The sequence below is a fragment of the Mangifera indica genome, chromosome 10 (genome assembly GCF_011075055.1).
Source record: "Mangifera indica cultivar Alphonso chromosome 10, CATAS_Mindica_2.1, whole genome shotgun sequence".
Classification (NCBI taxonomy): Eukaryota; Viridiplantae; Streptophyta; class Magnoliopsida; order Sapindales; family Anacardiaceae; genus Mangifera; species Mangifera indica.
The window spans coordinates 3,070,843-3,085,988 of NC_058146.1; the positions used below are offsets into that span (position 1 = coordinate 3,070,843).

The following is a 15,146-nucleotide window of genomic DNA, read 5'->3' on the forward strand; positions in this document are numbered from 1 at the left end:
TTTCGTTTTTTATATTTTTAAAAAAATGTGTTTCTACATTTTCGTTTATGCGTTTCTACATTTTTGCATTTTTGTTTACGTGCTCCATAGATTTAAACAGTATGTTTGTATTGTATTATGAGATCAAAACATGTACAAAATCTTGTTTTATCTTATAGAACAATATTATTTGATAGATAATTATGATGAAATATTATAGAAATTTTAAATATATAATTAGATATATAAATAATGTATTAACAATATTTAATAGTGTTCTCAAAAATTGTATACGTCAAGTTTTACAAATTCATAATTTTCAAGAGAGGCTTCTTACTCTTGCATAATTTAGATTTTTCTTTTGACAAAGGCCTTCTGGGCCCATGAGTAACTAATTCTATCATGCTTCCACACGTGTAACAGGAAATGGTTACTCCGATAGAGAGCATGTGCATGGCCAAAATAGGTGAAATGTAAAAAAATAAAATAAAATAAAAGAGATCTATCTGTTTGCATTCAAGGAGACAAGTTTAACAGAAGCTTCTTATGCTACATTACAAAACTTTAAAGCACTTTTGCTGGGTTAACGTTACCATTCGTATCATTATTCTGTCGCTGATTCTCTTGCTGGGTTTCTTAATTTCATCCTCAGCTTCATTGCTTAAAATCACCTGTAAATTCAAGATTCTAGATTCTTAATTTTGTTTTATTTGTTTTGCTTGTAATTACTGATCAATACATGGTATAATAATGCCATTTTTATTGATTTTGCTAAGATCTATGTGTGTGATTCATACAGGCCATAGTTTTTGTAAATGTTAAATTTTTATTCCAATTTTTTGTTTTTATGGCAAGAAAAGCCAATCCTTATCCATTTAAGAGGTGCCCTTTATTATGAGCTATTTTTTGCATGGTGATTGTGGAGTTATTTGTTTTGATGGTAATCATGATACATGCATTTTTGTCGTGTATCTGGTTTTAGAAGCTCTGGTGAAAGAGAAGTAATGGTGAAAGAGACTGAATATTATGATATCTTGGGTGTTAATTTTGATGCATCCCCAGCTGAGATCAAGAAGGCCTATTACCTCAAGGTAATGTTTCAATTCTGTCTGTGGTGCTTGTTTGGTTAGGGGAATTGTGGATAATTTGAAATGTGTTTATGTCTCACAAATTTGAAGCAGAAATTGTAGCTCAACTCATCAGTTTTCAAAGGCGACTTTTTATGTGTTGTTGTTTATTGCCTATTTAGTCTGTGTTTTGAAATTGTCTAACGAGTACATTTGAATGTAAATTGATATTGCAGGCACGGATAGTCCACCCAGATAAAAATCCTGGTGACCCAAAATCTGCAGAAAAATTTCAGGTAAGCTTATACCTTTGATATATTAGAAGTTTAAATATTATCGTTTAATTGGTCTGATTAAACATTTTATCCTCCACCTGACTACCCCGTGAAAATCAATTAAAAAAACGTTGAATCCCAAGTTTGTATATCAGAAATGTGAAATTGATCTAAGGCAGAAAAAATATTTCCTTGGTTTGTTACTATATTGATTACTAGGTTAATTTGTGCATGTTTTATCAATGTGCTTCCTTGACTTTTTGTGAGATGGATTAAGGACTTATAAATCTCAAGGACCGTTTAATGTCTCTCGATTTTTTTTGGTTATGTTTCTTCTTCTACTTTGTCTGATTATGGTACATGTTTAAAGGTGCTTGGCGAGGCATATCAGGTTTTAAGTGATCCCGAGAAGCGTGAAGCATATGACAAGCATGGAAAGGATGGAGTACCACAGTAAGTTCAAGTACTTCACGCATTGATATTAACTGTTTCGTCTTCCAAACAATTGTGATTTCCTTCTATTAGTTGCTCAGAATCTGTTGATGATATTTCTTTACGCATTAGAAAAATAAATGATTTCAGATAGCTGTGCAACACCATTTTTTTTCAGTACTTAATGCGAAAAATTTTATTGTTTGCTAAAATAACTTTTGAATTATGATACTGAGACTTCATACAGATAAACATGTTAATCACTATAAGTAAAAGAACAAGTTTTCTTACAAACATTGAAAGAATGAGACTCAAATTGGATAAACCTGTAAAGAATTCGATTATGGTTTCTTATAATCATACATCTTCTATCATTTTTCTTTCTTTATTTTGTTAATGGATGCCTCGTCTCCTTTTTTGCTCTAAATATAGTTGTTTATTAATGCGGAAAACATGAGGAATAAAGCGGAAATTTTTGTCTCATATTGTGTCCTCTGCAGGGATTTCATGGTGGATCCTTCATCTGTCTTTGGTATGCTTTTTGGAAGTGACTTTTTTGAAGATTATATTGGGCAACTAGCGCTGGCTACATTGGCAGCCATGGAGCTTGAAATAGAGTCGCAGGACCCAGAAGTTCATAAGCAGCAAATGCAAGAAAAGATGAGGGTATATTTTCCTCATTATCTTGCCAAAATTTGAGGTTTTTGATAGACCTGATTGAAGCTTCAACTTTTTGTCAACATGCAGACATTGCAGAAAAAGAGGGTAGAAAAGCTCATAACAATTTTGAAAGGTCGTCTTGAACTATATGTTCAAGGCCAAACGGACGAGTTTTTACAATGGGCAAATTCAGAAGCTCGCTGCCTCTCAGGAGTTGGTAAATTTCTTCCTAGCTCCCCGCAAACAAGTATGCTATATTTGTTTAAACCTATAAGAACTTGATAGTTGAATATGGGATCCTATCTCATCAATGAAATATTCATTGGCAACCTGAGTATGTCTGGGATGAGGACTTAAGTTGAAATTTTAGTGAATCTGATATTGTTTGTACTGCCAAGGTGGTGGCATCATGATAGAGCATGATGATGAAAAACTTCAATTTTAGTCCTCAACTGCTACTATCTATGGTTAATTGGAATTCTGAAGTCAATGAGCCATGGAGACAATTATGGGTCTTCTGAGCCATCTTTTAGCTGCCTCTTGGAGTGCATAAATTCGTTAGAATATCTGCTGTTAAGGGATGATCTGGTTTACATTCTGAATTCAGTTTCATGGCTTTTGAAAGGAAATTGGCCTTAATTTCTGTTTAATAAAGCAAGAAAAAGCAATTTAAAATGCTAACCAAATGTCATCTCATTTGATTTTTACTACTTGTACAATTTGCATTTATCTGTTATTGCTGCCCTCTGTAGCTTTCGGTGAAGCTATGCTACACACGATTGGCTATATTTACACAAGACAAGCTTCAAGGGAGCTTGGAAAGGACAAGCGATACATGAAGGTGCCATTTTTGGCAGAATGGGTACGAGATAAAGGCCATCAAATAAAATCGCAAGTAATGGCAGCATCAGGTCCAATATTTCTACTATTTGGAAATTTGTACTCGGTGAATAGAGCTTCTTGGCTTATATTTATGTTTAGACCTTCTAATGGGCTCAATATGCTTAATCATTTCTGAATGTGTAGGTGCTGTTTCTTTGATTCAAATACAAGAAGAACTGAAGAAGCTTAACCAAGCAGAAAACAAAGAAGAGACCCTGATGAAAGCCATTGAAGAGAAGAAGACTCAAGTGCTTCAATCCCTTTGGCAGATGAATGTGGTTGATATTGAATCAACTCTATCACGTGTCTGTCAAGCTGTAAGTTCGATTTTTTTCCTTAAGCGTAGAAAGTTTTGCTGTGTGCAGCCGGGGTTATGGTATGATTCTGCCTATTCTGAGTTGAGGCGTTTTAGTTTACTATATCAACTTGCTAATGTTAGATCTAATATGCGAAACACTGTGCATCAAATTATAGCTTGCTACGGAACTTACCTCAAGTGTACATTCAGGGAAAATTAAGATGAATAATAACAAAATTTCTCTTGTTGCTGTTCTTGGCATTGATTTCTTACCTTCTATTCAGGTATTGAAAGACCCTAGTGTGTCCAAGGATGTTCTGAGAGTAAGGGCAAAAGGGCTGAAAAAACTTGGGACTGTCTTCCAAGTAAGTTCTATTTTCCTTGTATGTTGGTAGTAATATTTTACTCGGCATCAAGACCTGCTTAAACCATTGTAAACGGATAAACTTGATGTTACCGATATTATTTCTTGATTCTCAGGGTGCCAAGGCTGCTTATAGCCGAGAAAACAGCCTCCGCCATGAAACTGAAGGTGGTCAAAAGAAGATAGATAGTGCTTCAAGTTCATGTCCATCTTGTTAGTTATTTAAGACCTGCTTTATCTTTATTTTTGCTGCATATTCTGTATTGAAATTGGTTGTTTATATTTTCTATATCACAGCTTCATAACCAATCAATTGAATTTTGGAACAGTTCTCCACCGTTTATTTGGACTTTTTTTCTTCTCTCAGAGGCGAAGAAACCATTAAGCTTATAATCACAACGAAGCAATTGCATTTACAGAACTTTTGCTATGAGGGCTGAGTGAAAGTTGCCATTAGGAAGACAACCAGCAAAGGTGATAGCAATTTACAACTAAGTGTAAACATGGCAGTGTGAAAAAAAAACCTTACAAATTTGGTTTCTCTTTAGTTCGCAAGAATGTAGATTTCTTTTAGAAGTTCTAGAGTTCTTATGGTTTCAAGGCTCAATTTCATCCATACTAGAAGAATCAAACAAAAATTACAAAAGTGCAGGTAATTTTATATCAACTTCTTCCATTTTATACTTATTTTTATGATAAAACTATAGCACGTATGTTATGAGTATGTATACATGTGTTTTTCAACATCTTTTTCCTTTCAAATCTTTAGGTTGAAATCGAAGCACTGTTAGGTTCGTATATCCTCTGAATTGTGGGTGTTAGCTTAAAGTGCCACTATAAGGGAGCGTGATGTGGTGTTTTGTGCTCCAAAGTATCCTGTCGGGGAGGGGATTGTTGGGAGCTGACAGGCTTAGAGCATGAGGCCCACTGGTGAGGATTGATAATCCTCTGATTGTTAATTAATCTGTCTCATCATCGTTGAGAGCAAGTAGGCCTTAGAGATGGTGTAAAAGTTTCTGTAATTATTCCTCTCGTAAGTATTTGCCTTTTTGGTGCACGTGCCCTCCTAGAGTAGAGTTAGGCACCTATTGGGCAACATAAGAGCCGTCTTTAACCAATTTAGGTTTGGGGACTGCGTTATGTAATGGCTTTGAAGTGTCAATCTTAAAAGGCTGGTTGATTAGATTTCACAAAATGATGTGGTTTTGGCTGCTATCAAAACCTTTCGATGACAGTTATTGAGAGCTTTTTCAGCACCATCTTTTGTGAGCTTTTGTTAACACTCTAAGCTGTAAAAACAATTGAGGATGGAATGTGACAGAGACTTAATATAACGTCAAATTATTAATATAATTTAGAATCTTACATCAGATATGTTAATGTAGTAAAGATTAATATATGAATAAACTTATCTATTACCATGCAACGAAAACGTGGATTAGTAAGTTCAAAGAATAAAGAGAAAACAAAAGAATTCTTAACGTAATTCGATTTAACGACGAGAAAACTTATACCCATAATGAATCTGTTCCGTAATACAATTGGTCATTGCCCTTTGATGACTTGGACTCCTGATGAGGTGTGTCTCGAATAAAAGAAACCAAATGCGCCGGAAGGTATCATGTACATGTATGATAAACAATTTAAATAATTTTGAATAACAATATAAAAGCTCTTTCATTCACTAATTGGACCCCAAACGGGACCTTGCAAAATTGATGTACAAGCACTTTGGGCCCAATAGCCCAAACCCATCTCTATTTCAAAAATAATTTTTGTACTTCCTCTGAGCTGTTTCTTGAATTTTCTCACGCCGGAGTCAAGTTTTGGACTTTCTTAGAGAACTTTTTTGCATATTAATAAAAATAATTTTCATTAAATTATAGTGTTTTATTTAAAATATATAAAAGCTTTTATCAACTGAGGGTTTCTTTGTTAATAAAATTATATGTATTTATTTTAAATACATAAATAAATATAAATTATATATATATTATTATGTAATTAATTGATTTTAAATTAAACATAAAATAATACTCAATTATATGATGATGCATATAAGTATATACATATTTATATATTCAAAATAAGTACACATAATATTACTTTTATTTTATTTTAAATCAACATAACTCAATCATATAATAACATTTCAATTATATATTTGAAAGTGTGTATTAAAACCTTTATAACTCAACCTGACCCAATGGGCTTACATGAGTGGTGCTTATGCGTAATTTTGTTGGTTACAAAAGGAGACATCGAAGACATTTTTTATTGAAAAAAAAAATAATGTTATTTATATACGTTTTTAAATAGAAAATTTATATGTAATTATTTTATTATTAATTTAAAATTATTTAATTATATGATAATATTTTATTTATATATTTATTTTATGTATTTAAAATACATATATATATATAATTTTATTGTTAGTATAAAGTGTTGCAAAAATGAATGATGAGGCGAATTTAAAAATCACACGCCAACACTTTGATTAAGACTAATTAATCTCGCTTTCTTCTTAACACCATCCAATCCACCTCAACAAGGAAATGACACTTGAACCCTCCACCTTCCTCCGACTTGGTGCAAAATGTGAGGGCATTAAGGAAAAAGAAAAAGCTCAATTTCCTTTGATTTGGTGCAATTAGTTGAACCAAGTAAGAACTATCAACCACATACAGAATTGGCATTTACGTGTAGAAATCAACATCTAATTTTCTTGGTTGCGTTGAAAGCATGCGTTACAAGAAAGAAATTGTTAATTTAAAGAATTAGACATGTGTGAGTATCTCACCTCAACTCAATCAATCAAATTCAAACATACATAGATGATCTTTAAAATTACGTAAACACTTTTATATATATATATAAAATTAAATAATTTTAAATTAATAATAATTTAATATTTAATTACATACTAATATATTTATATATAAAAATAAATATATGTAGTGTTATTCATTAACAATTTTACATTGCTTAATCGAAAATAAATGTGGCAAAATAATGCCCATTTGGAAAACCACATAAGACCACAGTGCACAAATGTCTATGTGTAAATGGGTTTCTTTTTTTTTTTTTTAATTCTATCTTTTGAATTTTTTACCAATAAACTCCACAAAAATTATAATTTTGATTAAAAAACAATGGCAAATGACCATAGAAACCCTTATAATTTTTCCAAACATTTGAAAAATACTTATTCAAAACCAATAGGTGGATTACTCCTAGTTTGGTGAGATTTTGATGATTAGGCTTGCATCTTTCAAATCCATCTCACATAGAATAATTGTATCGGTTATGATTTTGACCCTCTCTAAGTATAATATGACTTAAATCATGTATGAAAGGATACGATTTGAAATTTTATTAAAATAGCATTTTAGATTGCATCTTAATTGATGCGATTCGAAGTGAATTTGTTAAATTACTATAAAGGTCAAAACAAATAATATAAAATTTGTAAGGGATAATATAATAATGTAATTTTTATTAATTAAATTGTGTTTTGAATGAAAATTTGCCAAAAAATTGAAAATAATTTATCCTTTTTGGAATTGTCAGAATACCAACTATTTATATTTTTGGTTGAATAAATATTATATATTATTTTTATTTTAACAGGGGAGAATCCAAAACCATATCAATAAATAAACATCCAACATTGACTCTTTTATTATAGGAAAATTAAAGTAGTTGCATAAAATAAAGGGAGTTTAAGTGAAACTATCCCAAAACCTAAGGATTACGCAAAAATATTCTTTTTTTATGCAATGACCAAAATGCTCTTATAAATAAAATAAGAATTCTACATATTCCTTCTTAAACTTTCCCCAATACACTATTGAAATTCAAAGAAAATCATGGGTCTCTCACGGGTTTTCACAATACAATAACTTTTCATATTTTTCGATGACCAAAAATGACAAAAAAGGTTAGTACATCATCCTTAATCTTATTTGAATCAATTTATTATTAAGATAATTGCGATTTGATGAAGATTTTGAGCTTTGAATGTTTAAAGTTCTGATTTTGAACAATACATAAAATGTTTTGATTCTTGGTTGTTTTAGTTGAAATTTTTTAGGGCTATTATGTTATAGGAGGTGTAGATTTGATTTGTGTTAAAATTAGAGGCTAAAATGATTATTTTTTACCAAAAATATGTTAGATTGACTAGAAATCTGTCCCAGAGGACCAAATTTGTGCCAGAGGACCCCTAAATCCTCCGGGTTGAATTAAATTTCCCACGAGCTGGAACGATGGCCTGTGGGATAGGGGAAAATTTCACGTTTTCAAAATATTAAGGCCCAAGAGAGGGAGGGGAAATCCACGAGGTAAGTAGGAAATTTTACATTAACCCGAGGGTGATCTGTGAAACATAGAGAATCCGAGGGGCTAGGGAAAATTTGACTTTTTTAAAACTATAAAGCCTGTAGGAAATTAGAAAATTGATAAGGGGACAAAGAAAAACTACAATACCTGTGTGAGGGTAGAAAATTTATAAGAAGTAAATTGATATTTTTCACACCTAGAGCTTTTTTATTTGTGGTTTTTGAATTTTATATTTGTTTTTTTCTATTTTAGAGTTTTTTGATATATAGTTTTCGAATTTAATATCAAAATACCTCATATTTTTTTAATATTTTATTTAACCTCTTATAATTATCTAACATTTCATTTAATATCTTTATATGTTGTCTTGTATTAAAATGCATTTATCTATTCTAAACATTTCATTTAAAACTTTTTTACAATGTTTAATATCAAAATATTCTCATATTTTTCTAACATTTCATTTAACTTTCTATAATTATCTAACATTTCATTTAATACTATCATATGTTGTCTTATATTAAAATACATCTATCTATTTCTAACATTTTATTTAAATCCTTCGTACAGTTTGTAATATCAAAATGTCCTCTATTTTTTTGATATTTCATTTAACCCCTAAATTATTATCAAATATCTAAATATCCTTTATATGATATACGAACTAGATTTAACAAATAAAATTAAGTTTTAAGTTAAGATTCGTATAAATACATTATTCTCATGAATTAATTTTTTCAATTCGAATTCAGAAATACGAATAAAAATGAGAGTGAGAGAAAGTGTTTGAATGATATGAGAAATATATGTAATGAGAGCAAAAGTGAGAGAGTTTATATAGATGTGAGAAAGAGTAGTTTTGATATTTTAAAAAATATTTAAGACATTTTTGCTTGAAAGTTTAAAAAGTGGGCACTTTTACTTAAGAATAGGAAAAGTGAGCATTTTTGCTTAATAAGGGGTAAAATGGGTAATTAACTTAATTTTCCATAATTATAAAAAGAATCTCTTTTATGGAAAAAAATATAAAATAAAAAATTACTTTCTTGGTAAGAAAAGCATGGAATGCTTACTATGCACTTCGCGTAAGCTAGAAGATTTAGGACTCTGCCTGATTCTTTATTTCCCACGTAAGGTTTAATAAAAGGATAAATTCCCACCGATTAAATTTTAAAACCCCAAATACTTACTTATATGTTAAAATTTAATATTAAAATTATGAATAAATTTGTTATTTAATTAAAAATATTTAAAAAACTAAAATACTATCACTTTTTTCCCAGGTTTATAAATTAAACATTTCCCCCACCTAAGGTTTAAAAAATAGCTATTTCCCCCCTAAGATTTTATTTCTTTTCCGATGACATTCTTCGGTCGACCTTCTATCTGTCAGCTCTCCCTCTAACGTCCATGACAAAGATGTGGCCACAAAGGTGACAATTGGAAGCGACGTCGTCGAAGATCAATCATATGAGGAATCATTGCGCTTCGTGTAGATCTGTCCCACAACGGGTCTCAACCACTTGTGTCATGCTTCTACTTGTTGGAAATGCTTCTAGATGATGCCAAGATCGGTTGAAGTGAAAGCAACATCAAGATAAGAGATTTGGAACTAAAAGTAGAAACAATATCTAACACTGATGATCTCCGACCAAGGTTTAGGGTTTTATACCAAGAGGAAGAGAGAAGCCAGAAGAGAGAGAAAACATGGCTTGAGGCGGAGAACTCTATCATCTCTGGAGATAGTTTTAAAACCTTAAAGGAAAAAACTGATTTTTCAAACCTTCATAAGAGAAAATTTTAATTTATAAACCTAAGGGCAAATAAATTATTTTTTAGTTTTTAAAATTTTTAATCAAATAATAATTTTATTCTTATTTATAATAATAAATTTTAACAAATAGATCAACATTTAGCTTTTTAAAAGTTAATCTATGAAAATTTTTTTTCTCGCTAAATCTTAGTTGGAAAATTGCCCTTTGCCTTTTTTTTTTTAAGTGACTCTGCGTGATTCTATTCAGACTGAACCGTATGGTACAATCAGTTACAGCACACTTTACCTTAAGTACAATCACGCACAGCACACTACCGCAAGGTACAATCACGCACTGCACTCATTACCGCATGGTACAATCAGCGCAGTATCACATCATTTCATTTCATTTCTTTATTACAGAATAAAGGCAGAACGCATTACCTGGCGCATTAGCCCATCAAACACGTCACTTGAGGCCGTTTAAAATAACGGCAGTCCACCGGGAAAATGATATATTCGTCAACAGACACTAACGTCGTCATAGAAACCGTCTAAAACGACCTCGCTCCTTCCCTCTCTTTCCTCACTGTGGAGTCAAGTTTTTCAGTCTGAAAAAAAGCTCTGGTTCTCAGTTCAAAACAGCGCCGTTCGATATCAAGTACACATACAGATACGGTTCGGTTATTGGTGTCTGTGTATGGAGATATCTTTTGTATTTTGATTTGTTTCTGTTATGAGGATAAGCTTACAACTGAACGTATTTAATCATTATCGATTTTGTCTAGAGTTAGTTCAAATTAATTTATGTTCTTTTTGATAGAAATAGATTGTGTGTTTTGACTGCATGTAGTGTTTTTAAGGCGTGAATTCTGGATCTGTTTGACCTCCGAATTGGATTGTAATTTTAATTTTAATATTTTATGGTTTCTAAATTTGGATATATTTTGTAATTTTTTTGTTAGATTAGGATAGACTTACTCTATAGTCTCCTTAAGAGTAGCAGATTGAATCGATACTTGTTGGTCACTATTTTAATTTAGAGCAAGTTTTTTTTATTGCTTCTGCTTTTGTGTTTCAATTTTGGTTGGTTTTTGTTGGTGATGACTGGTTTGAAGAACACTGAGTGTAAGTGTTTTTTTAATTATTATTTTGTATCATCTTTACTGATAATTATTTTTGAGTGTTACTTCATACTTATTAAATGGTACTATCTATCTTTTGGGTTTTAGTAAGTATTGTTTTTCAACATGGAATTTCAATCGAAGGGTCTTCTGGTTCTTTCTTCTTTTAAGGGTTTTGGATTTTGTGTATTCTTCGCTTGCTTGCTTTGATATATTCTGGTTAGCTCATTATCAAGTGATTGACTGTCAATATTATTTTATTTTCAGAAGAAAAGTATCCGTGGTTTTTCTAAGAATGGTTTGTGGATTGCATGTCAAGCTAAAACTTTGGAGATGTAAGTGAGAATTTTAGTTTTTAAGTTGAAGATTATATTGAGTTGTGTTCGAGGATGGGGTCTGCTTGTTGTGTTGCTTCTAGAGACAAGTGTATAACTAGTGGAGTGGGTGGAGTGGGTAGTGAGCTCTTGCATAGGAATGTTCGACATTCACCGACATGGAGCTTTCGATGGGATAACCGAGGGAGAGTAGCTGGTGAAGAGACTTCTGTAACTTGGCTTTCAGATGGAATAAGTCGGAATGATGTAGCAGATATAAAATATGAATCGGCATATGCATCGGAGGAGGGAAGTCCATTAGATAGTTTTCCAAGACATATACTGCAAAAGTGCCCAGTTCCTGAAGGAAGCAATGCTGGGAATGTGAGGACTCCAAATTCAGGTAAACTTTCTGGATGTTGCTCTAAGTAACGTTTAGGTGTATGTTTAAATAGAATAAAAAACTTGAGTTTGTCTCCTTACATGATGCTATATAGTGTGATATTAGGGTAACAGAATCATGACCTTAAATGCTATTAGCATATTGATGCGACTCATGTAGGATAGTTAAGACTCAACAATGACTTAATGCAAATTTTTCTGGGAAATTGTCCAGTGTCAATCACTGATATATCTACCCCTTGAGAGACACCTAACCTCTGAATTTTATAAATTTTATAAATTTTAATGTTTCAAATGTTCTTTTAATTACAGATAGCCCAAGAGAAAACATGGTTATGCTCACTTTGGATCATTATTTAAGTTTTGTACACCTCTACTATCACATGTTATAGGACCTTTTGTTTAGATAGCTGCTTGGAAGGAGCCCTGGATTCCATTGGGTTCTGCATCATGATCTTTGTTAATGGCTCCAATACCTATCACATCAGAGTGATCATGAGAACTTGCGTCGGAGTTCAACTTTAAGTTTGCTACATAAGGAATTCTACATATCGTGGAAAATAACCGAAAATATTCAAAGAGAAAGGAGGAAAATGATCAAGATTATAATATAAATGAGAGTAAAACATGAATCTCAATTAACTTTTGCATTTTTCAGGTTGATTATTCATTGAAATTTCGTTAGCTGGATGTTGACTTGCAAAAGACAAATGAAAGAACATAAACATGAGGCAAAAATTTTCTTCTAGTAAATTTGGAAAATTTCCCTGTTCGCCTTTCCTCCTTTCATTTACTTATAGGAGTGAAACCTATTAAGCTAGTCTATTTCTTGTCTGTGGTCTAAAGTAAACTCACTTATTGGAATCAAACTTGGAGTTTCTTGAGAAGTTTTGGTTTATATTATTTTTCTTTGTAGTTTGCTCAAGAAAGGTTAACGCTTTAATTTATAGTTTCTGACTTGTACGGAAAATCTTTCTCTATCTGGTCCTGTGTGCTATGCATAGCATTAATATGTCAGAGGCATTTCTGTTTGTTGGTCATTGTATAATTGGAGAGTTCATATGATGCCCATCGTTTGTTCTGTTAGTTTTCAGTTGTTGGTCATTCTATAATAAAATAACTGTAACCCCAAATGGCTTATTAGGAGGATTGATCACACTCCATATAAAGACTAAGATTTCCATTAATCATCCATTGTAGGACTCCCTTACCTTAAAAAATACCTTTTCTGTTTGGCATATCTCAATACTAAAGTAGGTTACCCTTCAAATTTCTTTTTGCTAGGCTTGATCTTACTTTGTTAGTGAGCTCACTCTGTAATCTTACTTTTTATTATCAATAAATATATGACAGATCAATCTATTTCAAGAAATGTCTCTATGGATGCAAGTTTGGAACAGGTAATTTTTTTATAATTTTTGTGAGAGGCTATTTTCATATGATTTAGATTATTCTACTAAAGTTTCTGCATTGTGATGATTTATCGTTCAATCTTGATTATGTTTCAGATTAAGGAGTCCTCAGAATCTGCGGCAGTTTCATATCCATCTCCTCTAAAATTATCATTTTCAGTTCCATCAACTTCTTCATTGTTGGCATCCCCTTTGCCATCCCAAAATCATTTGTGTCCCACCAGTTCAACTACAACAAAGTGGCCCCGTCATTCTCCTGGACATCGACTACTAAGACAGGTATCTGATAGCTGGATCTCAGGATCGAAGTCTTTGAATGGATACTCTGTTGGGGAGGAAAGGCCAGTGGTCCCTTCATGGAGCAATGAATCAACTGAGGGCTCCTGTGCTGGGTCTTTCGATGGTTGGTCCATGCCTGCCTTTTCTGAAATCACGGCCACATCTCATAAAGACATATGTTCTTTTGATAATGAGTCCTTGGGCTTTAGTCATGAGAAGTTAACTAGATTTGGTAGCCAAATTTCAGCTGCTTCTCCTGTTAATCTGCAAACATGTTGTGTTTGCTCTAAGCTGTTGTCAGAGTTTGTTGTGGTTGCAGTTTTAACTTGCGGGCATGTTTTTCATGCTGATTGTTTGGAGAATATAACTGCTGAAATTCACAAGTATGACCCTGCATGCCCAGTTTGTATTTTAGGGGAGAAAAAGACCCTTAAGTTGTCTGAAAAAGCATTGACATCAGAGATGGAATCAAAGGCTAGAAGTATCAAAAGATCAAGGAACCGGATTATGGATAGCCATCTTGATCATAAATCTTTCATGTTTGATCACCTTAGAAGTAGTAGAAATGGAGGAAAGAGTCCCAAGATTGCTTCCACTTCCAGCATGAAAAGCTCCTTAGGAAAGCCTTTCTTGAAGCGACACTTCTCCCTGCGATCAAAGGGGAGTAGGTCCCCATCAGAAAATCCTTCTACATGGAAGAAGGGGCTTTTCTGGACCAATTCTAGCAAGGCATGAACTGCTTCTCACCTGTAAAGAGGTGATAAGTTTTATCTTGTTGCATTGTGCTTTGGTATCATTGCTAAATTTTTGTACCTTTTGACTTAATACCATGAGCCCATCATGCATCTGCCATAAAACTACATGTACACATCTCTGAGTACACAAATAGGTACACACATATTGTGTTATTATGTGATTGAATGATTTTGAATTAAGGATAAAATAACACTCGATCACATGATAACACATCATATGTGTTCTCATTTGTGTACTCAAAAGTGTGTACACGTCGCATTGCTCTATACTGGGTTTTGATGCTGTCCCACATGCACACACATAGATCATTCATACAAATTGAGGTTGAAACCCTTTGACTTGGTAAAAGATAGTTTATCTAGCCCCCTTTTTTCTTCTTCACAATTTTTCTAAAGAAGGTTTCATTTCATGCATGTTTACAGATGCCAATTGTTTGATCTTCCACGGAATCTCATTTAGTAGATGAAGGGTGGTGGACATTTTTCATCAAGATTTTTGAAGAACAAATCTTCATACAGACCTGGAAACTTCACATAATTAATTACTGGAATCACTTTGTAAAGAAGGAAAAAGAAATAGATAAAGGAGGTAATCATGCAAAAGAAAGTAGTAGATTGAAAATCCATTGTGAAACTATTGGTCCTACAATACAGATAAATTTGTTTCTTGCTTGGACAAAAATGAATTCATTCTATTTAAACTCTGTATGGCTGGCTGGATTCTTACCTTCGCTTGGTGGGTTTTTTGTTGGATGACCTCTTGGGTGGAGAATGTCTCGGTCACGTGATATGAAGCAAATACAGGG

General features: G+C 32.5%; 2 protein-coding genes across 6 annotated transcripts; both read left to right on the forward strand.

Moving 5' to 3' along the window:
• Positions 1-550: 550 nt before the first annotated feature.
• Positions 551-5,213, forward strand: LOC123228254 (chaperone protein dnaJ 10-like). Of its 3 annotated transcripts, none has more exons than XM_044653598.1 (12): positions 551-652; positions 962-1,070; positions 1,283-1,342; positions 1,692-1,774; positions 2,254-2,419; positions 2,501-2,630; positions 3,166-3,324; positions 3,440-3,612; positions 3,878-3,958; positions 4,074-4,170; positions 4,287-4,609; positions 4,727-5,213. In XM_044653598.1, exons 2-11 carry the CDS (start codon positions 984-986, stop codon positions 4,340-4,342), a joined length of 1,092 nt encoding a protein of 363 aa, XP_044509533.1. In that variant the 5' UTR covers positions 551-652; positions 962-983; the 3' UTR covers positions 4,343-4,609; positions 4,727-5,213. The 3 variants fall into 3 exon arrangements, with proteins under 3 accessions (XP_044509533.1, XP_044509535.1, XP_044509534.1); XM_044653600.1 differs by having other exon boundaries at positions 4,325-4,609; XM_044653599.1 differs by lacking the exons at positions 4,287-4,609; positions 4,727-5,213 and having other exon boundaries at positions 4,074-4,283.
• A 5,327-nt stretch (positions 5,214-10,540) lies between these two features.
• On the forward strand, positions 10,541-15,048 carry LOC123228001. Of its 3 annotated transcripts, none has more exons than XM_044653178.1 (5): positions 10,541-10,752; positions 11,446-11,895; positions 13,248-13,294; positions 13,403-14,342; positions 14,764-15,048. In XM_044653178.1, exons 2-4 carry the CDS (start codon positions 11,568-11,570, stop codon positions 14,318-14,320), a joined length of 1,293 nt encoding a protein of 430 aa, XP_044509113.1. In that variant the 5' UTR covers positions 10,541-10,752; positions 11,446-11,567; the 3' UTR covers positions 14,321-14,342; positions 14,764-15,048. The 3 variants fall into 3 exon arrangements, with proteins under 3 accessions (XP_044509113.1, XP_044509114.1, XP_044509115.1); XM_044653179.1 differs by having other exon boundaries at positions 10,541-10,732; XM_044653180.1 differs by having other exon boundaries at positions 10,541-10,715.
• The last annotated feature ends 98 nt before the right edge of the window (positions 15,049-15,146 follow it).

What these genes read in the sequence shown, in the direction of transcription:
- LOC123228254 (XM_044653598.1), top strand. Translation starts at nt 984, where the DNA reads ATGGTGAAAGAGACTGAATATTATGATATCTTGGGTGTTAATTTTGAT. An exon ending in AGAAGGCCTATTACCTCAAG is followed by an intron (nt 1,071 to 1,282) that starts GTAATGTTTCAA and finishes TTGATATTGCAG; the next exon opens with GCACGGATAGTCCACCCAGA. An exon ending in AATCTGCAGAAAAATTTCAG is followed by an intron (nt 1,343 to 1,691) that starts GTAAGCTTATAC and finishes ACATGTTTAAAG; the next exon opens with GTGCTTGGCGAGGCATATCA.
- LOC123228001 (XM_044653178.1), top strand. Translation starts at nt 11,568, where the DNA reads ATGGGGTCTGCTTGTTGTGTTGCTTCTAGAGACAAGTGTATAACTAGT. An exon ending in TGTGAGGACTCCAAATTCAG is followed by an intron (nt 11,896 to 13,247) that starts GTAAACTTTCTG and finishes AATATATGACAG; the next exon opens with ATCAATCTATTTCAAGAAAT. An exon ending in TGGATGCAAGTTTGGAACAG is followed by an intron (nt 13,295 to 13,402) that starts GTAATTTTTTTA and finishes ATTATGTTTCAG; the next exon opens with ATTAAGGAGTCCTCAGAATC.